The sequence below is a fragment of the Phasianus colchicus genome, chromosome Z, assembly GCF_987193195.1.
Source record: "Phasianus colchicus chromosome Z, bPhaCol1.hap1.1, whole genome shotgun sequence".
Classification (NCBI taxonomy): Eukaryota; Metazoa; Chordata; class Aves; order Galliformes; family Phasianidae; genus Phasianus; species Phasianus colchicus.
In genome coordinates this window covers 89,936,840-89,959,073 of record NC_143476.1, presented here as the reverse complement: position 1 = coordinate 89,959,073, position 22,234 = coordinate 89,936,840, and the positions used below count along the sequence as shown (strand labels likewise).

The 22,234-nt window shown below is 39.8% G+C and overlaps 1 protein-coding gene across 1 annotated transcript in view; it reads left to right on the top strand.

The window, feature by feature from the left end:
• The first annotated feature begins 628 nt into the window (after positions 1–628).
• Positions 629–22,234, top strand: part of EPG5 (ectopic P-granules 5 autophagy tethering factor) — a 51,856-nt gene continuing 30,250 nt past the window's right edge. The window contains exons 1-16 of the mRNA XM_031597067.2: positions 629–750; positions 3,782–4,720; positions 6,449–6,692; positions 7,533–7,669; positions 8,261–8,368; positions 9,028–9,101; positions 11,086–11,194; positions 11,648–11,762; positions 12,320–12,470; positions 13,320–13,475; positions 13,838–13,995; positions 17,144–17,298; positions 17,831–17,971; positions 18,179–18,343; positions 19,209–19,331; positions 20,894–21,153. Coding sequence (XP_031452927.2) covers positions 697–750; positions 3,782–4,720; positions 6,449–6,692; positions 7,533–7,669; positions 8,261–8,368; positions 9,028–9,101; positions 11,086–11,194; positions 11,648–11,762; positions 12,320–12,470; positions 13,320–13,475; positions 13,838–13,995; positions 17,144–17,298; positions 17,831–17,971; positions 18,179–18,343; positions 19,209–19,331; positions 20,894–21,153 — 3,089 coding nt within the window. The 5' untranslated portion in view covers positions 629–696. The remainder of the gene's footprint in view (positions 751–3,781; positions 4,721–6,448; positions 6,693–7,532; positions 7,670–8,260; positions 8,369–9,027; positions 9,102–11,085; positions 11,195–11,647; positions 11,763–12,319; positions 12,471–13,319; positions 13,476–13,837; positions 13,996–17,143; positions 17,299–17,830; positions 17,972–18,178; positions 18,344–19,208; positions 19,332–20,893; positions 21,154–22,234) is intronic.

Below are 22,234 nucleotides of genomic sequence, written 5' to 3'. Positions count from 1 at the left end.
TGTTTTTTTTTTTTTTTCCTACAATGTCCTGTCCACTTTCTGTCAGGGCTGAGGCTGACACACCTCCAAAGCATCCTACTGAGATCAGGTGAGCTGCTGAAAGGCAGCTTTCCCTGGCTTCCTGTTTTTCAGCTGAATTTTTCCTTTTGAGGGTTGGATAGGATCTGTAATTCATCAGACACGTTTGCACAGATTCTGGACATGACTGCACCACTTGTAAGCAGCAAAGCTTCCTTCATGGCTCCTACAGGTTGCTGCTGCAACAGTGTTAGCATGGCAACTAGCTACTCCATAAGACATTGTACAAATTCTTTTTGAGGATTTTTCAGCTGACAAAGCACAATAGAGGCTGTTAAGCTGAATATTGTTGTCCAAGAAATTTGGATAGAGCTCTCAGAACTCAGGGTTTGGGTTTGAGTGGTGCTGTGTGAGGGCTCAGTGACGCATTCCTTCCATCTTGGGACATTCAATGACAATTAATACTGGGGATCCTTGTAAGGTGGCCAAGCGTCCCCCCACACCCGCAAATAAAAGCTCCCAGTCGAGCAGCCCGCGAGCCCGCCCTCTATCCTTTTTGTCCCTCTGCGCCTACCGTACCCTTCCTCGCAGCTGATTGGCCAAGCGCGCCGCCGTGGGGCGGGGCCAAGCATCTCCTCTTCCGGTTGTACCCGCAGCCGCCGGGATAGCGGCGGGGTCATGGCTGAGGCCGTGCGCGCCCCTCGGAGGGGCCGCCCCAAGGGCAAGGCGAAGGTAGGGTCGGTGACGGGGCTGGGGTGGCTTTCGTGGAGGGTTTCTAAGCGTTGGAGTTTCTCTGAAAACGTGGGGAGGTTGGGAGTGAAGAGCGTGATGTAACGCGGAAGGGCGTAAACAAGGTGTTTGCCTCACGCCTTGCCGGGTAGCGGGGCCTGGCGATGTGCCTATAGGCCAACAGAGCTCCTCGGTGGTTAGCAGTGCTTTGGTGCGGGTTGGGCTTTGAAAAGCCCAGAGCTGCAGGCAGAAGGCAGCGTGTTCAGTGTCTCTTCAGTGTTTGGTGCTGCTGCTGTGGCTGTGCTTTCGTTCTGACCTGTGCTCCCTGCCCTCGCTTGCTGCAGCCTTGGTTTCTCTTGGAGCTGCCCTCAGGGTTGAATCGAAGTGAAAATGTTTCCTCGAATCAGCTGTTATGTTTTCTGTGTCACAGAGTGTAAATTGAAGCCATGCTTGTCAGAGCTTTCTGAGACAAATCACAGGTACAGCTGTGATTCCTGAACTCCAGGCAGCTAAGAATTCAAGGAAATGTTTTTCCTTGAATGACATTTCCCCATGCCAGAACGGTCAGCGTGTCATAGTTTGTTTTGATTCAGCTCCACAATTTGTGCCAGGCAGTCAAGTTTAAAGATTGCTGTCTGGAGGAATCATTCTCCCAGGAAGGGAATGAATCACAGGTGATGGACAGCTCATTAAAAACGTGTGTGGTGACGGCAGTGGCCACTGCCCTTTGCCATTCCTTCCAGGTGTAATTAACTGCTAAACAATTCCTGGGTGATGTGTAGTGAAGTGTTGTATGTGAGAATCCAGAGTGCTTCAGCATTGCATGTGACCCACTGCTGATGTCTGTGTTGCTGTTGTTACAGTCAGCATCCTTTTGAGGACTCATCTGGAATGCGGTGTCCAGGTCTGGGGCACAAGAAGGACGCAGTGATGTTGGAGTGGGTGCATAAGAGATCCACAAGGTGCTCAGAGGGCTGGAGCATCTCTGCTATGAAGGCAGGCTGAGGAATCTGGGGGTGTTCAGTCTGAAGAAGGGAAGGCTCCATAGGGACTTCCAGTACTTACAAGAAGCTTATAAACAGGAGGAGACTCACTTTTTGCAAGTCTGGTAGTGACAGAACAAAAAAAAATGATTTTAAACTAAAAGAGGAGAGATTTAGGTTGGATGTTAGTAGGAAATTATTTTCTGATAGGGTGGTGAGGCCCTGGCACTGCTACCCAGAGAAGTGTGGCTGCCCAATCCATGGAGGTGCTCCAGGACAGACTGGGGTGGGAACTGGGTTTAAGGTTCCTTTCACTCCAAGCCATTCTGTGATTCTCACAGAATCATAGAACATATGAGGTTGTTTGAAGATACAGCCTGAGGCCAAATCACATTGAGGATGATTTCATTCCTGTGCCTTAGCAATGGTCGTAATCTTTTGAAAACTAGGTAACCTTTGAATTTCCTTCCAATTGAAGCCATTCTGTGATACAAGAAGCCAGAATGTGTGCAAGTTGGGGAAAAAGGCTGGTTCAGCTGAGGAACTGTTAGGTAGAGGAACGGAGCTTGTGGAGGCCCCAAAGTTGAGCCTGCCCAGCACTGGTAACAACAATCTGATAAAAAGTCAGTGAGATGCTAAAACCAGAGGACTTGTGACCGACCATGCGTCTGTGAGCATCCCAAGGAATAGCACTGAATTATTGCAGAAGTGATTCCTGGAAAATAGTAGGTTGTCTTATGGCGTGAGGTGTCATTCACTGAAAATAGTGCACTAAAATGCTAGGCAAGGAGGACAGCTAGGCACAGGGCATGTCTGTTGAGCAGGTGCCATTTTTGACTTAAAGGATAAACCCTTAGAAGCAGACTAACACCTCAGAATGCATGATTTGCTTTTTTGTTGGTGCAGGACCTGATTTATCTCATCCTTTCTCAGATGAAAAACTTGTTAACGTGATGACATTTTCTGCCTTGAAATACAAGAACTGAAAGGACTTCATAAATTTTACAAGATTTTTTTTTTTTTGTCTAACAATAGCATTAGAGCGTCAGAAGTATTTTGTGATCAGGAGTGTTTGCAGGTTTTAGCATAATGGAAAGTGCAGTCTGAAAGCAAAGCTACTCTATTTACCATTTTGTGAAGAAGCTGTGAGCATATGGTTAAAATCAAAGTAGGCTTGAGATTGCACTTCGGAAGGGCCTTGCCTTCTCGTAAGGCAGAGTCTTGTCAGCTGCTTAGAGAAAGTTTGTGTGAAGTTGTCACTAAGTTTGCAAAGCTGTCATCTCTTCTTCAGTCTTGGAGGGGTATTTTCCCTGTTTTAGCTGTGCTCTCTGTTATGTTGTCTGGGTTGCCTACAAGCAAAGTGGGCTTATCCAACTCTTCACACTTTTAAGTAGATAAGTCCACACAAACTACTTGTCAGTGTACCTTTAGCAAAATCTTTACTGAGTTCCCTTGCCATATTATTTCCTATGCTGTGCTTTGAGAAGGAAACTACTGATACACCCTTCAGACTGGATTCATGGGAATCTAAATCAGATAACTCGTCACAGTTTTAATGTCACTTCTGAGTTGTGCTGTGTCTCTGGTCTGTGATGCCTGTTTTCAATAGGTATTATTTCAGAGGTTGTATTTGATGTAATTAGAAGATGTGTTCTAGATTTTCTCTGTCCAGAAATTGCTTTTTGAAAATAATTTTCTGACCACCAAGTAATTCTATAAAACTTGAGGTGAATTTCTTTTTGTTATGTGGATTATTTGTAAATTGGTGGAACACCTTGTTCTGGGATGTCTGTGGCTTTTCATGTAGAAATATTGAAATGTCTTTCAAGAGCTGACCGAAAAGACAGACACCGATGCACAATATTTGAAGGGCAATTAAAGACCAATGATCTGTGTGATGCATTTCCTTTTACCTTATTATTTTGAAAATTAACCTGTTAAGATGTTTTTTAGAGTTGTGGTGTTGACTAATGGTGGTTTTGGTGATGGTGTGGTTTGGGATGTGAGGAGGGGGGATTTGCTTGTTAATAATGCTATTAATTTATTTCTAGGAGAAGAAGAAAAGGAGTAACGAGGACTCCCAGATACAAGAGCCTGATGATGTTTTCCTCCCTCCTGTGGCAGAAGTATCTTCTCAGGCCACTACAGTGCAAGTGGAGCAACCAGGAGAGTTTACAGAAATTAAGCTCAGTGATGAAGCAGAGCATGAAAAAGCTGTGACTGATTCGTGTGACATCTCCCTCAGTAATTTAACTTTAGCAAGCCAAGGATCTCTGACAGCAGCTGCAGAGCCTTCTGCGGATGGAGAAGAGACTAAAGCTGGTCCTTCACATGAGCAGTGTGAAGGGGATGTTGAGAAAAGTGAAAAAAGCAAGCTGGACAAACCTCCCAGCTTTGAGGAGGTGGTTGCTGGTGGATTAGGAAACTCTGATGTGTTGAGCAGTTCCTTTCATTCCAGTGCAGCTGTTTCTCAGGCAGTAGTGGGCATTGCAAGGGGCAAAGAAACTGAAAATGTACAAGATACTAAAAGTCCTCTTGTCAGTTTCTCAGAGAAGCCTCCTTTGAGTCCCTCTCAGCCTTGTGAGAAATCCAGAACACGTGTTCATCGTTTGGGGTTGAAATCAGTTTATCCAGACTTGTCAACTGAGTTGTCCTATGAGAGACCAACCATAATGGCAGTCAAACCATTGTTGCACAATGAAAAGCTTTATCCGGAGCTGCCAACTGAACCTGAACTCATGCCTTTTACCAGAGAACAGCTGAAAATTTTTGAACCCTGTTCATGGCTTGAGAATGTTGACTCCTACACAGAGGAATTTGAAAGTGTTGCTCATCAGGACAGGCACGAATTTTATGAACTGCTCCTGAACTACATGCGCTGTCGGAAGCAGCTTTTGCTGGCGGAGGCGGAGCTGCAGGCTATGACGACAGACTGCCAAAATATTAAGGGGAGGTTATGGACTTTTAAAGAAGAACAGAAGACTGTGCAGGTGCTGTTATAAAGCTACTTTTGAGGCGTAACTATTTGGATGTGATTCTGAACGCTTCTTTTGGTCACTGTTCTGAAATTGATGTTTGACTTTGCTTTTTTCTTCCACCAAACCCAGCTTTGAATTTCAGAGTATCACCCTGTTGCAATTTAAGACAGTTTGTTGTTAGATATAGAATTAAGTATGAGGTGTAGGATCTGTTTTATTGATCTCTTTTGGATCCAGGCTTGTGTTTGAGCTGTGTCCATCAAGTTCTGCCTGTAGTGTTGGATTAAGTTTGTGCCACAATACTTGCAGAAAATGAAAGATGTACATAGTAAGATAGGGCTGTCTGTAGAATGTCAGAATAACCATAGTGGTGATGTCCCATCTGTCTTGCTGCATGTAGTGATAGTTTTCTCTGCCATCATTCTTGGCCGTGTCCCACTGTCAGAGGTGCAGATGTTGAGGAGTTGGAGTTGTACAGTCTTGCATGTGACCCTTTTACTGGGAGCACAAGGTGTATGATGTACATCCACCTTCAGGAACAGCTGCTCCACATGTGTGTCTGTGGTTGTAGTCACTGCTGTGGTGCTCATGTACTCCTGTAGCATTGCTGTTTGCAATCCAGAGGGAATCTGAGGAACTTCAGATGAATGTTCCCCCCAAACTCATTCAGTGTAGTTCATTTGTGGAGCTTTGTGGTGGTTGTGGGAGTGAGTGAAATTGTTCTGGTGCTCCTGTGCTGTTTCTAGCCAGCACATCATCAAAATGGCTACTAGGTGTTAAATACCTATGTATGTGGTGGTTCTCACTATTCCTGTGAGTACACATCTAAAACTAGTGCCTCTCATGTGCAGTTCCTCAGAGTTTAATGTTGAGTAATGTCTGCTGGGCAGATTGGAATCTTCTTTTTTACTTGGGATGTAATGGACCTGTGTCACTGAACCTCACTGGACTCTCAGCTTTGTGCTGTTAAGTGCCTACGTGGACGGTGGTTTTGGCTCCACTCTTAATCCTTTTTTTGCATTTTATGGTTGGCTAAGCTTGCTGCCTTCTTTATTCCCTCCTGCTTCATTATTTATTGCATTTCCAGAATAGTTGTTTTCTGAATACCAATTTAAAATTCTTATAATTTAAAAAATACAAGACCAAACTCCCAAAGTGCATGATCTGAAAGTGTGTTTTCTGGTTGCATAACAGAATAATAGACGTGTCGTGGCTTTCTTTAGCTGAAAAGTTGGAGATAGGAAGAATAGAAGACTGTTCTCATCTTCTAATTCTAGTTTGGAAAAATGAATGCAGTTCATTTCAGAAGCCTTAAACTTATTATGGGAAAATTGCTATAAATACAGAGTTCTGGGACTTTTTAAAAAAGATTTCACTTGTTTCAGTTTAAAATATCAGATTTAAATACTTATGGAAATCTATAAACTGCTGATCATGTACAGTCACTGGGAGTAGAAGGATCTGGGTTTGTTCACATCTGTCGGTGATACAGGCAGGTCACTTCACGTCTATTTCTAAATTTGAGTTGTTGAGGATTTATAAGAATCATTTTTTATGAAGTCCAGGACATGCATCTTCATTGTTCAGTACTTCTGAAAAATATGAAGAACGTTCCCGAATGTTTGTGGTTCTGTAAGCTTTGAAATATACTGAGGGGAAAGTTATATCTGGGTCACTTTCTGTAAGCACGTTTGACTGAATGGCAGAATCACTTACATGATATAACTGCTTTCTTTTCAGGGTGTCTGTGCAGATCAGTGCAAAGTGACAGGTCACCATCGCTACCAGACAGTGGAGATGAATGGAAGTGTGTTGGGAGAACTGAAAAAGCTGTTTGAAGCCAAAGCAGAGCACGTGCATCAGACACTGGCACTGCACTCCTACACATCAGTGCTGTCTCGGTTACAGGTGGAGTCCTATGTGTACAGGTTGCTCAACAGTTCCTCCCTGCTGAGATCAGTGGCTCTTCAGCAGCAAGAACAAGGTGTGTTCCTAGTCCACTGCCATGCTATTGGGGGTGCCCAGCACCTTTCACCTGAAGTTTTAGAGTCTTGTTGATGGGATTCGTGTATTGGTGTGTAGCTTCTCTGATATAAAAACCTGTTGATTTTTATGGAGGGAGCAGTGAAACACTTTTCTCATGTAAGAATTCTAGTTCTATAACCTTATTGTCCTGGAGAGTGGAAGTTGAGTGCACAATTCCCTTCTGTCTAGGCTATATGCTGCCATGGATTACTCTAGAGGAACAGCAGGTGGGTTGGGACACCTGGAGCTCAATCTGTTGTTATCAAAGGTGCCATATAATAACGCAATCCCTTTTCCAAACTGATGATGCACAATTTTAGAAACTGCTTCCTGCTTCACTGCTTTTGGAAGGCTGTTTGAAATCTTGCAGCTCTAATACCTGAAAATAATTTTAGTTTTCATCCTATACATATTACTTACTTGGGTTTCTGCCTATGTCATACTTGGACTAAAGTATGAATCTTTCTGATACTTATCTTTCTTTGACATCCTCACTTTGTCCTCCACCTCCTGGTTGGTTTATATGCATAGTAAATGGAGATGCTTATAAAATCTGTGTTGAGGGAAGGCCTTTAGTGAGAGTAAATGGAGTATTCTTGTAATTAACCTTCAATGCTTGATTATAAGATTAAAGTTTGCTACGTAAGCGTTCTTTGTCAGTTTTAACAAGCAGGCGTGTTGAAATATCTTGGTATCTATAGAGGTTTTCTATATAGCCTCAGAACAACTATGTGCTCTACTATTCTGAAAGCTGTTGGTGAATGCTCCTTAATTCTTTTTTTTTTTTTTTGATTTGCAGTTTCAAAACAGTCTGAAAATCTTTCTTCAGACCTGAGCCACTTGAAAGAGTGTATCAGCGTTCTCTTCAGTTTCACTCGCAGAGTTATTGAAGATCCTCAGTTTAAGAGTGACCTTCTCATGTGGCTGCAGAGACTGGTGAGGGTGTAAGCAGGGATGGAGCTGTTAGATCCAACGCATGGGAAGAATTACAGACATAGTTCTGAAAATGCTATTGTCTTTCCTGCTGACACATCAGCAACTAATCTTTTGGGCTTGTGCTCTTTTGTGAGCAGAATGTCTTACTGGATTAGAATGAGTTCCCTGGTTTGATGAAGTCAGTGAAGGTCAACTGTAGTAATGAGGGCTGGCACATGAGCAGACAACACTGCACACATTGGATTTAAGTTTATTTTTTTGTAATGCATATGGAATATTAATGCTTTTACTTATTTTGTAATTTGGATCAGCATTTTTCAGAAACTTCTGTTCTTGCTTATTTTTAAATGAGAAAGTTTTTAATATAGTTATAATTAACTTTCTGCACTGTAAAGAATAATTATCATTGTGTCTTATAAGCCAGGCAAACAGGCCTTTAAATATTGTTCTACTGTAAGTTGCTCTGGAAACTGAGACTTTGTCAAAAATGTGAGAGGAGAAAGGAAAATGCAGTATTATTCTACTTAGCAAGACTATAAAGGAATGAACCTTGAAATTATGTACAACAGTCCAATATTTTTTTTCTTTTAGGTTTCAGTATTGCAACGAATTGGCTGTCCTGGTGACCATCTCTTCCTTTTTAACCACATCTTGCGTTGTCCAGCTGGGATTGGTGAATGGGCTGTTCCGTTCATTCAGGTGTGAATGTTTAATTCCTTGGTTTTGGAAGGCTGGAATGGGTGAGGTGAGATTGGAAACACCTCTCTGTGTGTATCACAAGGGTTGAGGGAGAACAGTTTTTACAGCATGTCCATTCAAACTTGTGTTTCCCTGAAAAGTTTATTAGCTGGGTAATTTTGAAAGCAAGGAAGAGGATTCACTTTGTATGTTTTAAAGAGGGCACGCATATCCACAGACATTGGAACTCTGTTTCAGAGAGGGAAAGACATTGGAAATCTAGCCATAAGAAAAGATCCCAATTGTGCTTACAGGGAAAAGGCAAACAATGAAGTAAAAGGGTCATTGAAGGTAGCATTGTAACTTCCCCTTTGCTCAACTCCTAGCTTCCCCTTTGGTGCCAAGATGTATATGGGAGGGGCAGAGAGTTTTTCTTTTGTGGTCTTCTTGGTGTTTTTTGTCCTTATTTAAGTTCCTTTCCATAAGTACTTCACAGTAGTACCCAGTATTGTGCCATAGCTCCTGAATGTTGGAACTGTCTTTTATGAATAGTTTTCGGTCTGAACAAGAAGCTAGTAGAATATGTGAAACTCAGAATATGAATTTTGCACTTACAACTGATTTTCCCATTGTTTTACTTGGACTGTAACTTAGTCTTTTATTTTCATGTTTAATTGCAGATCAAAGTCTTGGATAACCCATCAGGTGTCTTTCATTTCATGCAATCTCTTGCCTTGCTTATGTCTCCTGTTAAGTAAGTATGAAAATAAAATTTTATAAAATTCTGCTGATTTAAAACACCATGATAGAAAACCTTTTTTTTCCACAGCCCTGAAAGTGCTCAAATAGATTCACAGTTAAAGATTTTTACTCATTCACCTTGAAATACAGCCATGGCAGTACATTCTCCTTTTGCACAAGATGTGGTTAAGGCTTGCTTTTAACCGTGAAATAACTGTGACTGCTGATTCTGTGGTTATTATGTGTGAGTTCTGAAATGGAGTTCTTGCCTTGCAGGATGACCTGTTCAGAATACTGTTTCTGCAACAGATGGCCTTGAATAAAGTGGTTACTAAATAGGTGTAAATGCTGGTTGTGTTTCTTAATTTGTTTTTCATGCTGTTTTATATCTGGATGGAGTATATTGTGCTTGAAGGGGCTAGCTACTGAAACCAGTCATTAGTGAAAGCTCCTATTATGTGCTTTAGATAAAATGTATTACTTACTTTGACTCTCCGACTCAGATCTTAATGTCAGAGGAGCAATCTGCTGGTATTTAGGGTTTTCTGAACTTGATAGTCTGATCCGGAGTTAACAGGGACTTCTGCTTGTTGTAGAATATTGTTTTAAAATGTTTTGTTTTTCCTTTTCCAGTCTAGAGATTTTTGGGGGTAACAAGTGTGTCCTCAGAGCATGTGTGTTGCTGGTGTGTTATTAGCATGTCCTTCAACAAAACTGATACAAAATGTCTGGAGTGGCTCTCTTAACTGTTCATATAAGAACATGGAGACTCCACATGGCTTTAATGTTAGAGGTCTGACACTTGTCTGGTACAGCACCTGTGTATCAGGAGCCAGTTTAAATTTTAAACCCAATTTAGAATAGGCTACTAGTATTGTGAAATTTGTAATTGTGAAACTGGTATGTTTCTGTTCTCAGTGTAGGTATTCAGAGGGTAATATGGTGCCAGAATTTTGTTGCTGTGTTTCAGAGTTCTGCCATGACATTCCTACTTAAAAGGAAGTTAGGTGTTACCATTTTAACTTCTTATATAGCCTTTCTGTATGTTTGTTTAACTTGCTGGTATATATTTGAAGAGTCAAGGATTTATGTGACAGAGAGTCTTAAAACTAGTGTCCCAGACTCACAGAAGTATAACATGGAACTGGAGCTGGCTTGATATGAAGCAATTCTTTCCTGGAAGTTCTTTTGTTGTGGTAGCTCAATGTACTAATGTTGGCATGGTGTTAGCTAGTGCAGTCTCGAAAGTTGTATAGTGAAGCTGACCTGCACAAGTCTTGTAGGACACCAGGTTATTTAACATACTTGTTAATATCTTGTTGTTTTATTTGTTTTGACTTGTCTTCTTGGATGTGTGTTAACTCCAGAAGGCAGCTAAGCCTCACACAGCTACGTATTTCCCCTGTAGTTGGAAGGGTAAAAAGTAAGTGCAAAATCTTGTGGGTTCAGATAAAGACAAATTAATAGGTGAAGCAGAAGTTGTGCAGTGCATGCAAACAAAACAAAATAAGGAATTCATTTCATACTTCCCTGCTAGCAGGTAGGTGGAGAGCCATTTCCAGAAAAGCAGGACTTATTGTATGTAGTGTTTATTGGGAAGACAAATGCCATCACTCAGAACATCCCCTCCCCCCCTTCCTCCTTCTTTCCTCCAGCATTTACAGCTGAGACATGGCACTGTAAGATGTGGAATATCCTGTTGGTCCATCTTGGTCAGCTGTTCTGGCTATGTCCCCTTGCAGCATCTGGAGCACTCCAAGTTAGCAGGGTAGCATGGGAAGCAGAAAAAGCACTGTGTGAGCATTGCTCTGCAACTAAAACATCAGTGTTTTACCAAGACTGTTATCGTTGTTCAAAGCACAGCACCACAAAGGCTGCTGTGAAGAAAATCTACTCTGTCCCAATCAAAACCAATACAGTCTTGTAAGGAAAAGATAATGAAATTCAGAGTTTTTAGTTTTCTGGTTTCCCTAAACTTGATTTTTATTTTAAATTAGAAATCGGGTAGAGTTCATGTGCCATATGAAACCAAATGAAAGGAAAAGCTCCTCTTCCTCTGGGAAAGAATCTGGAAACTGGACACTGGTAGATGAAGGAGGAGAAGAGGTACAGCAAATGACCTTTTTTTTTTTTTCCTTTTTGTGCTTTTATGCAGCCTTACTGTATTGATCTTGTGAAATGGAGTAAGAAAGACTGACTGTTGTTTAGTGGTATCATATGAACTTCAGATAATTTTTATTTTCCTTCTACCTCTGTGATGTAATAATAGATGATCATGGTAGAAAATAGACTTTCTAGAAATGAATAATATAAAGGGGTTGTTGCATGGAAATAGTCCATTTGAATTCTGCTTCTCTTCATAAACCACATTTCTGAAAAAAGCATTTCTAGTTCTGTTTCAAACACAGCCAGGAATTTTGGAGCTTATATATGTAGGAGAAAGAGTTTAGTTATACTTTGTTTTGCTCCTTTAAGTAAACTGGACTTAGTGCAAATTGTGAAGCCCTTTACTGTACTTTTTGATGGAAAGCAAGTTAAACTGATTGAGTTTATCTACAGGATGAGGATCCCGAAACAAGCTGGATTCTGCTTTTGGAAGATGACCTGATTGTTCTTTTGTCCCAGTTTCCATTTCATGAACTGTTTCAGCACTTCCTTGGGTTTAAGTCTGCAGGTAAAACAGCTGTTTTTCTTATAGTAATTGTGTTAACGATTATAAAGGCCAGGAATACTGCTGTGTTATGGGAGTCTCTGATTTGAAGTTATAGTGCAAGAATTCACAGACTAAACAGATAAGGTAGAAATGTGTGATATTTAGATGGGATAACTTAAAATGTTACAGCAACACTAGCAAGCAAAACACTAGAGTCCCTTAGTGTTATCTTCTAAGGGTTTATCCTCATAAATGTGCCTTTCAGAAATAATTTTTCCTTCTTGCCTGTGAGCTGTACTGTATTGTGACTGTTCTCCAATTGTTTCTTCATTCTTGTTAAATCTATGGACTGTTACATGAAGCAACTGCTTGTTAGAGATTTTAAAAGCTGCAGACTATTTGTACTTTCATACTTAGCAGGTATTTGTTGTCTGTTTCATAAAGGAAATATAAATCTTAATGTCTGTCTGTCTGACAGACAGTGAAAATGATCTTTGTTGCTTTGAGTGCTTCTGAAGGAAAGAATCTAGAATTCATGCATGTTTTTTGAGACTTAATTTCTTCTATCTTGGTCTTAGGTACTTATTTTCCTGAGAAAACAACTTCTCAGGAGATGATGAAGATTTTTGCTTTTGCAAACTCCTTGGTGGAACTTCTTTCTGTGGGATTAGAAACATTTAACAGAGCACGATACCGACAGTTTGTGAAGCGAATTGGTCAGCTGATCAAGTAAGGGAGTATCTCCTGTATGGTATGGTTGAATCTTTTTCGTGCATTCTGGTTTAAAATATAGATTTCCTTAAGGAATAAGGTAGCTAAGAGCTGGTTTTGGTTTATTTTTGTTTTGGCAGTTAGTTGGTTTAGGGTTAACTGATCTGTTATCTGAAGTCCCTGCATCCTTTACTTGAAAACTACCTGTGAAGTAAAGAGCTGCAGAAACTAAATGCTATAGCTGCGGAAGAGAGCCAGGTGAACTGTGAAACACCAGCAAAGTTTCTTTAATCTTCCTTTCTTACAGATTGTGCTCCTGCTTACTTGCAGTTATAATATAGAATTGTTCTAGTTTTACGTTGGTGTTTTTTTTTTTTTTTAAAAACCTTGAAAAACCTTTGGTTTTTTTGCACCTTGAAAGTGTTCTTATTGCTGCACTAAGCAAGTGTAATTGGAAGCTAAAAGTTGCTCTTTATTTTTAAATGGTTAGCACTCACTTGCCTTCTATGAGTGTGCTTTTAAGGGGGATGCATTTAAATTGCTTACTGTAATTAATCTTTTATGATTTTGTTGCGTGCTCTGTCATTTTTTAATGTAGGATTATAGAACCTGAAAGATCATACGCAAATTAATGTGATATAACAGAATATTATGCATTGTTTGCTTGCAAAACCAAGGAAACATGAGACACTCTCTCTAAAACAGGAGTTTAAAACAACATGCTACTCATATGGCAGTCTCTGGAAAACAGAGGACAGAGTGTTAAATATGTCTCTTGTAACTAGACCAGAGACTGGCTGCACGTCTGTGTTTTGTATGGTGATGATGTGCTTAATGATACCTCTACAATTTTGTTCTGCTGTGTAGGATGACACTTTGTCATGTGAGTGACCACTGGGCCCAGTACATTAGTGGCAATAAAAAATATGGATCAATAGGGCATCCGTACTCCATGGACAAATTACAGCTGGAGTTTGATGAGCTGTTTTTCAGAGCTGTTCTGCATGTTCTGAAGGCAAAAAGGTAAGTTGTTCAGTGTGGCTGATACTGGCTTCATTTTGGAGGTGTGAGACATTTGAAACTGGGAATCACAGTAACTTTAGATACTTCATGGTTTAAACAAGACTGTAATATGCAGGATTTTTCAGCACATTGCTAGCATTAAGATGGGAAGAATTACACCTTGAATACTAGTATCTATCTGGCAGAAGCTCTGGGGACTTGTTCAGTTGAGAAATAGGTTAACTTAAAACTGGAGATACAAAACACATCTTCACGTTTCTAATTCTGTCCTAACTGTATGGCAGGGCTGTGGGCATTTGGCTTTTTTATGTTGAGGTTTATCAGGATGAAACTCTTTCTGTTTGTCTCTTCAAACCTAACAGGCTGGGAGTCTGGCTCTTCATGTCCGAGATGCCTTATGGAACATTATCCAGTAACATGCTCTGGAAGCTCTTCTTTGTCATGCACAGTGCAGAGAGTGAGAACCTGGAAAAGCTCTGCTCTACTTTACAGCCTGCTGACTGCAAACAGAGACTTGAAGGTAGAATTTCTTCACTCAGAACCAATTCTAACAAATTCAGCTGCAGTTGCATGAGCAACAGGTTTAATTCTTTGCAGGTTCCACTGTTAAATATACCTTCTGCAGCTTGACTGGCCCAGTGGCCTGAGAATTGTCTTGGGTAGTTTAACAGGAATTAATTTTCTCTCTCTCCCATCTGCTTCAGAGAGATGCAAGAGTTCCATGCAGCAGGTACATCTTGTGTGTTCTCATGTCAAGTTCCATCTTGACCTTCAACAGCATTTGGAGAGTGATTTAGCTCCTGAAATACAGAGTTTTGTATTACTTGGATTTTTAAGAGCTATTTTTTGTTTGTTAGAATTGGAATCATAGGGGTTGGAAGAGACCTCTGAAGACTGAGTCCAGCCCCCTTGCTGAGAGCAGGTTCCCTACAGTAGGTTGAGCAGGAAAGACTGTTAATTCTTCAGCTATTGCTAGCTGTATAAATATTCCTTCATCTTTTTCTAAACTTGGTATTGCTGCTTTCAGCAGTTTGTGTTGTGTGGATATTTGCTTACCTTCCACAGCTACAGTTACTCTGTACAGATGCTTTCTTTGTCCTATATAGTTCTTCCTTCTCTTTTCCCTTAACTTTGATCTTCTCAGCCATCATGCAGGCTTCAGCTATAGCAGAGATGTGTAGAAGCCAGTTTGAATGCTTCCTTTCCTTTGCTTCTTTCTTCCTGAGAAAACATTTCAGGACTTGATTAACAGGGAAACAGATAACCAAAGCAGTGACTGCCTACTCCACAACCTCTTTTTTGTCTCAAGAAAGAGCAAGTCTCACTGCCTGTCAGTTTTACTTTTCAGCTAGCTGGTAGCCTAGATACCTTTCACCACATTAGCAAAATCTTGAAGAAAATTGTGGTCTTGAGAAATTACTAAGTGTCTTAACTCTGTTTGCAACGTAGCATTCATTTACAGCAATTAATACAGGTGCAAGAGGGATGTCAAGACTGTAGCTGTATATATTTTATGAAGTACTGATCGATTCTGACTGGCCAGTGCTAATCAGTAATGGTTATTCAGTTTCAGTGACAGCAGGTTTTTTTTTTTCTTTTTGCATTTTAAGCAAAGGGAAAGTAATACGATGTGGTGGGTTGCAGCTGCAACAAAAAAAGCACTGATTTAAATTTTTTTTTTTGTTCAAGCTTTGTATTGCTTCTTCTAACTTTTGTTTTGAAGTCTGCTATGCTGATGCAGGATGTTTTTCTCCTCTCCTTTCTCCTCAGTTGGTTATGTCAGCACACTGGTATTTTTCATGAATGCTTGGGCAGAGAATATCAGCAGTTTTTCATGAAATCCATCTAATCTTCTCAAATAGCTTATTTTTCCTGACATCAGTATGATACTGATTTATTTCCCTTAATTCGTACCATAATGCAGCATGGCTTAGACATTCTCTTTGGATGTACCCCACTTATTGATAGTGGTGGGGATGTCATTGATTGACTGTGAGGTGATGAGGTGGAGGCTCTTATTTTCTTGATCCTTGCCTGCATTCACTGCCATCGTATGGCTCAGTGGGAGTTTGTGAGTTCAGCATGGGACATGACACTGCATGGAGCTCAGGTACAGTGCAGAGAAAGTTGTTGTTTATGCAGGAATCTGCAGAGAATATACTCTGCACATGTACTCAGCAGCAATTTGCCTCCCATTTTGGTCTCTGTTCATGAATTTATCAGGCTATTCATCTCTCTTCTAACCACTTTGTCACACCTGCCCTGTGGTTTATCTGGTTTGTGCCTAACGAAGTGTGCAAGTCACGGTGTTAATGTGACAATTGCTGTACTGGTTCATTTTTTGCTTTCATGTTCTTTTCCTTTCCCATGTGGTTTATTCTGCTGTGCCTTTTTACACAGTAATGACCAAGTCTTTTCTTGTTCTTAAATAAGGACATGAGTGGATGGGACATCAGCTATGTGTCTATTGTATCTTTCAAGATTGCAGTTTGTATTACTGTATGGAAAAACTCTTCATTAAATTGCACAGTTTTCCAGCACATTGTTCATGTGTTGCGTTGGCTGTAGCAGCTTGATCTCAGGCTGAAATACAGTTGCAAGATTCTTGAAAGGTCTTGGTACAGAACCTAACCTCAGTGAATCTGCTTAATCACAAGAGTGCAAAATGCCTGCCTGTGCCAGCTAAGTGCTAGCATAGGACAGAGTGCTTTTTCAGCATGTCCAGCTGCTGTGGTAAAATCACTGTAAACTGTTTATGGTGGTGTGTTTTTCTTCAGAGGAAACAGGCCACTATGCAAACTGTTTGACAGCTGAAGTGCAGCTTTCAGTGTGTGCTTTGATTCTGAGAGGAATAAAATACACGTACACACACGTATATAGTTAAAATCCTGTTCAGATTTCTTCTCTTCTTCAGTATTCTTCTCTTTCTGTTTTCTTCCAATAAGAGGATTGTGGGTTTTTTTCTTTCTGTTTGCCTGCATTTCGCTCTTGAATTTAAGGAACTTCGATTCTTTGCTTTCAGATGTATTTTCCAAACAAGTATATTCAGTAATTTTGTCAAATTGAGTTTGAGAAGCAGAAATTGATCTTTGTAACTCGTCAGCATATCTTAGGCCCAGTGCTAGATGTTTTTGTTTGTAATCAGCGTAGAATGATCTCTCTAGTTTAATTGGTACTTGAAATCATGGTATGTGGAATTATCAGAGACTCTTGACTTGATCTAAATCTCTCTGCTCAGCTTGGGTGAGCTTAGTTTTAGTGTTTTCTTGAATGTGACACTGGTTGAAAACAGAATGCTTCCGTGTAATTTAGACTTCATCTGATGTCCTTATTGCTGCAATGTATCGTGGAAGCTGAAACCATGAGAACATTTTTAAAAAACAAAGACTCAAGCAGTTCTTCCTGTGGGTGAGCTTTTCTTGAAGCAATTTTAGCTTTCACTTTGGATGACTGGTATGTTTTCTGAATCGCATGGGCTCACTACATATTACTGTGTTCCTTGCACCTTTTTTAAAATCAACTGGCACTGGTCATTTCTGAAGAGAGAATCATGACTTGCAGGCCTCCATTAATGATAATTGCTTTGTAACCGATTCTTTCTCTGGGATCAAGCTGTGTAGAAGTATTGATTATGTATGTCCTAAAACACTACTATGTGACTTTTTTAGACCCACAGCACCTTGAAAGTTTTGAAAAGTATCTCCAGTCAATGAACTGCTCAGAAGAAATTTGCCTGCTCACCACATTTGCTCAGATGGCACAAACCAAACGGGCTGATGTTGATGAGGATTTCATTAAAATCATTGTTTTGGAGATATATGAGGTGAGAAATATCACTGGTCCATTCGGCAGAGGATGGAGGTGTTCATGTTCATTGTAACTGTGTGAACTGTCTGTTTAAACATGAAACATTCATGGTTTCTGTAGTGTTGCAGTTAAAGAACAACTGATATAGTCCTGTTCTGAGGTTTATAATTTAGTGCTGAATTAAAATATTCTAAATTGTTTTCTTTTTCTTTTTGGAGCAGATTTTCTAAGACTAAGCCAGAATGAAACACAAACAAAACCACATTTGTGGTTTTTTTTTTTTTAATTGTACTCTAAAATTCCTTGTGTAGCATGTTGCTTTTTTTTTGTTGTTGTTTGTTTTTTGTTGTATTTATATGCTTAGTTTTGGTCTTTTTCTTTGCTGCTGACCTCATAATTTCATCAGCTATTTAGACAGTTGTTTTTAATGTTGGCGTTTTTCAACCTTGGTGACCAGGATCAGGAAGAATAACTTGGTTCAGTTTTCACAAAGATGGTATACTGCAGTGTCAGTGAAGATAATGAGTAACTTCTCCTCATCTTCTCAGGTGTCGTATGTTAGTCTTTCAACAAGAGAGACATTTTCAAAAGTTGGTCGAGAGCTCTTGGGAGCAATTGCCAGCGTCCATACACAGATTATTTCTGTGTTGTTGGATCGAGTTAAAGAGACAATTGAGAGAGTTGGAATGGTAAGTGATAACCTCTGTCATTTAAAGCAAGCGCCCAGTTAAAACTAGGTAGAAGTCATACAAACCATGTACAGATACAGCTCAGTATGAATGGGTCATGTCTGGGGTTTTAATTTTTGCTATATTACTGTTTAAAGCATAAGAGCATAGTACAGGTTATTATTCCATGCTAAATACTGAATTGCCTTTTATTTTCTGTCCTCAAAGGTTTCTTTGTATCTGTTTAAAGAATTGCCTTTGTACCTGTGGAAACCTTCTTCATCTGAAATAGCACTGATTCGAGACTGGTTATTGAATTACAGTCTAACCACCGTGGAGAATAAACTGGCCTGCATTATCTTGGAAGGTCTAAACTGGGGATTGGATGAGCAGGTATGTATTAAAGTCAGGAGGCTTGAACCTGGGTGAGTTTCCAGAGAAGAAAGTATTACTCAGCCTGGGACTATAATTGAATTTGGAGACAGTTAGTTATATACTGTCGATACTATAGCTGTACATTTAAAGGCATGGGATGGGAAATTCACAGTGACTTTCTAGCCTTCTGCCTGAGGATTTGCTTGTGTTGGTTTCCTGTAGCACTGTAGCTGAAATTGAAAGAGACTGAAGCAGGAATTTTTTTTTGTCTCCAATAAAGGGAATAGCTGACAAAACTGCTGGCAGGATACTTCTTGTCAATCACTTGATAAAGATATCTGTGACAGCAGAAAATAGAGAGATCCTCAGGTGGTGGTTATGAGGGTGGTGTGACTGTAGTTTGCAGAATTGTATCCAGATATATTTTCTCAATGTAGGAAAACTCATGATTGAAATAGAGGTTTCAAAGCCTTGACGCTTTCTTAAATGATGGGGGAACATTGCATAGAAGTTTTGCTCTAGAAGCTTAATCTGTCTAGGATTCAATCCAAGCTGAGTATACTTTTTTTAAAGAGAAACAGGAATAGAATTGGGAAAAGTCCTGTAGCTTATGTTCAGTCATTCATTTTGGCATTGTAATGATTGTACAAAATTCTTCCCTTTGCTGCATAGATAACTTGAGTACTTGGAGACATAAGGTTGCTTTACTTTTTCTCCCTATTTTTGACTACAGTTGAAAACAGGTAAATAAGTGGGAAAATTTAACTGGGAAGTCTTTGCAATAGCAGTTGTGTCAGATATGGGAGTGAAAATACTTCATTGAAGTTGCAGAAACCTCTTAAATGAAGCAGAATTCTGATGTGATTCTGGATTCTATTTTTAGAAGGATGCTCTTCATCTGGATCCAGCCATCCATTCTGAAGTTGCATTGATGGTCCTCGAAGCATACCTGAAATATCTCTCCCAGAAACCATACGCTGGATTGCTTTCTGAAAGCATAAAGCAGGTATTCCTTCTTCAAATCTACAGGGAAAAAGGTACTGCTAGTGACAGATAAGAAAAACTACATATAAAGACTATTTTCTTTCTTATCCTCCTTTTAAGAGGAGATAATATGATATTATCATCGTAATATCCCAAATCTGAATATTTTTGCACTCACAGTGCTGTCTGAAAATAATGCTGTTTTTCTGTGGGACATCTATATGAGAAAATAAGTGTTTTTTAATTTGTCCTGTTGTAGATTTGCATTGTTATCTAGCCTGTAGTTACATCATTACAGTCTGTTCTTTCTAAGCATCATCTGCTCATGCAGAGTAGGACAGGGCTTGCTTATTGAAAGGTTATTGAATGAAAGGGGTAAACATAAGAGACGTCCTTCCAGTGTCTCCAGTTCTTAGTTTTACTTTAATTGAAGACTGGAGTGTTAACCTCTTTTAGGAGCTTTTTAATAGTGATCAGTGCTGTGTTCCCTGAACACCCTACAAACACTTTTATATTGATTTTTACAGCAGACTGATGACTGAGGAAGGTATGGCTCCAAGTTACAGAAGGGGAATGGAAGGTTGGAAAGACCAAAGTTAAAAATACCTTTTTTAGATACTCCATCCAAGATGCTTGCATATATTTATTCAGAGCTCCTAGCATTGTATTGCTGCTTTGTCTCAGTATTTCCTATATAGTGTTTTTTCCTTTCCTGCACTCCTGTGCTTTTTTTTTCCCCCAAGTCTCTTTTTCCCACACTTTGGCACTTCATTATTTTCTCTGCACTTTTCTGTCTTCTCTCTGCTGTACTTAATTATATTTTGTTGTCTTGTGACATCTAGATGAGTTCTCTGCCCAAACCTGCTACAACCTAGGTTGCTACTTGTATTGTTGGGTCTGTACTAACTGAAGCTTGAGGAACATTTCTGCTTAGGTTTTTCTATATCCCCACTAAAAATGGAAGGAATGTCTGCATTGACTCATAAACCTGAAATTTACACTGATCTGTCAGAGCTTGCACACTATTTTTCCTAAAGATTAGATGAAATTTGTAATCTTTTGATCTAAGCAGACTGTTCATGATAGCAGGCACATATGTGCTGCACAAAGACTTTGCCTGTCTACGTTAAAAACTTCTCTTTAAGAGGAAACTATAGGTTTTTAGACTTTGTTGACAGGTGGTAATTTTTATGTGTATTTGTTTATTTAAAAAAATGCCAAACACCTTCAAAGATGTGTGATGCTTGGTGGTTTTTTTTTTCCTTTTTTGAATACGAATATTTAACCCCAGGCTGATATTTAATAGGGGAAACTTCAGTGGTTTGATAACTTTTAACAAAAGAGATGGGTGAAGGGAGAGAAGAGATGGAAATCAAGGTCACAGAAACACAGATTTGAAGTTAAATTAATTGGTGGTGCTACAAGGTGAGTCTGAAAAATAATTACTGTGGTACTGGTTGATTGTCATGGTATTTTGATGGGATAAGCTCATCCAAGCTGACTGGAGTTCTCCCAGACTGCTGCTGTATGTAATGTAGTATGGATGTGCTTTCCCTCATTGCTGCTACTTCTGCTTTGTTTCAGGTCTCCTACCTAGCTAGCATTGTTCGTTATGGAGAAACACCAGAGAGTTCCTTTAACCAATGGGCATGGGGCTTGATTTTGAGGTTAAAGCTTCACAGAAATGACCGTGGCATACAGTGTGGCTGGCCTGCAGTTCCTGTATCTGACAGCGTGCTCGACGTGACAGAATCAATCACACTTCACCCCCTCCTGAAGGCTGTTAAAGCAGGCATCCCTATCGGCTGCTACCTTGCACTGGCAATGACTACACTAGGTCACAGGTAAGTGTGTTTTCTGGGTTTGCTATAAATGGATGACCCAGTAACAGAGTATACTGCTCACTCTAATAGTGAGCTAAGAGCCATTAACATCATATGTAAGTTGGAAGATGATAACTGACTTCTGATATGATGGATTGAGCAGTCAAACAGACAGTTTTGAACAGTACAACTACCTTTATTTTCCAAAAACTTTTCCAAAAATTGCCTTTTCTAAAACATTAGGATCAAAACAGTGATTAGACCTAATATGGAAGCTGAGGCTTTGTTTCTGGCCATTATGATCACATTATTTTTTAACCACACTTAGCTACAGGACAACTCCTAACAACTTTCTAGCTGAGCTGCCATAAAAGTATTCAGAAAATACTAAGGAGGAAACTGCTCAAGCTGATAATAATCAGTGAGTAAGTGAGAACTTTTTAACCTCAATATTGAACCTCCTAGTTGTTTCCAGTACTTTCAGCTGGTTTGTAGGTAAAGCTCTTGGAAATAATCAGGTGTACTATTTGAATAAGATGCAGAGGTAGGGATAGATTAGATTTGATTAATCAGTCTCTCCCAAGTTTTGAAAATATTTCTTGCTCCTAATAGAAGTTCTAAATAACTTGTTTCCTTCATATAATATTGCTGTTTTTCAAAACAAATTGTCTTTTATTTCTTCCTCTAACCACTGCTTGGTGCTATGGCTGTGCTATTGATTCATACATGCTTATTCATAGTGCTAGGTTAATTTGGGACCACTGTGAAGGTATTCTGGTTTGAAGATGGATGTTTTTACGTGACTGAACACAGAATGAAGAACAGGGATCCTCTTTACTTTTGATATTTTTTCCAAACACCCTTTATGACCGTGTTAAGAACCTTTCAAATAATCTCCTATCTAAATAAAAGTGCTGGTATTTCTCAGACAAAAGAGCAAGGCCAGTAATGTTAATAGACAGAGGAAATAGTTAATAGACAGAGCTTTAATGTATGCTAGTAGTTTAATGCTTAATTTAATAGAATCATAGAGTATCCTGAATTGGAAAGTGCCCCCAGGGATCTGTGAGTCCAGCCTGTGTCCCCATGCAGGACCACCCAA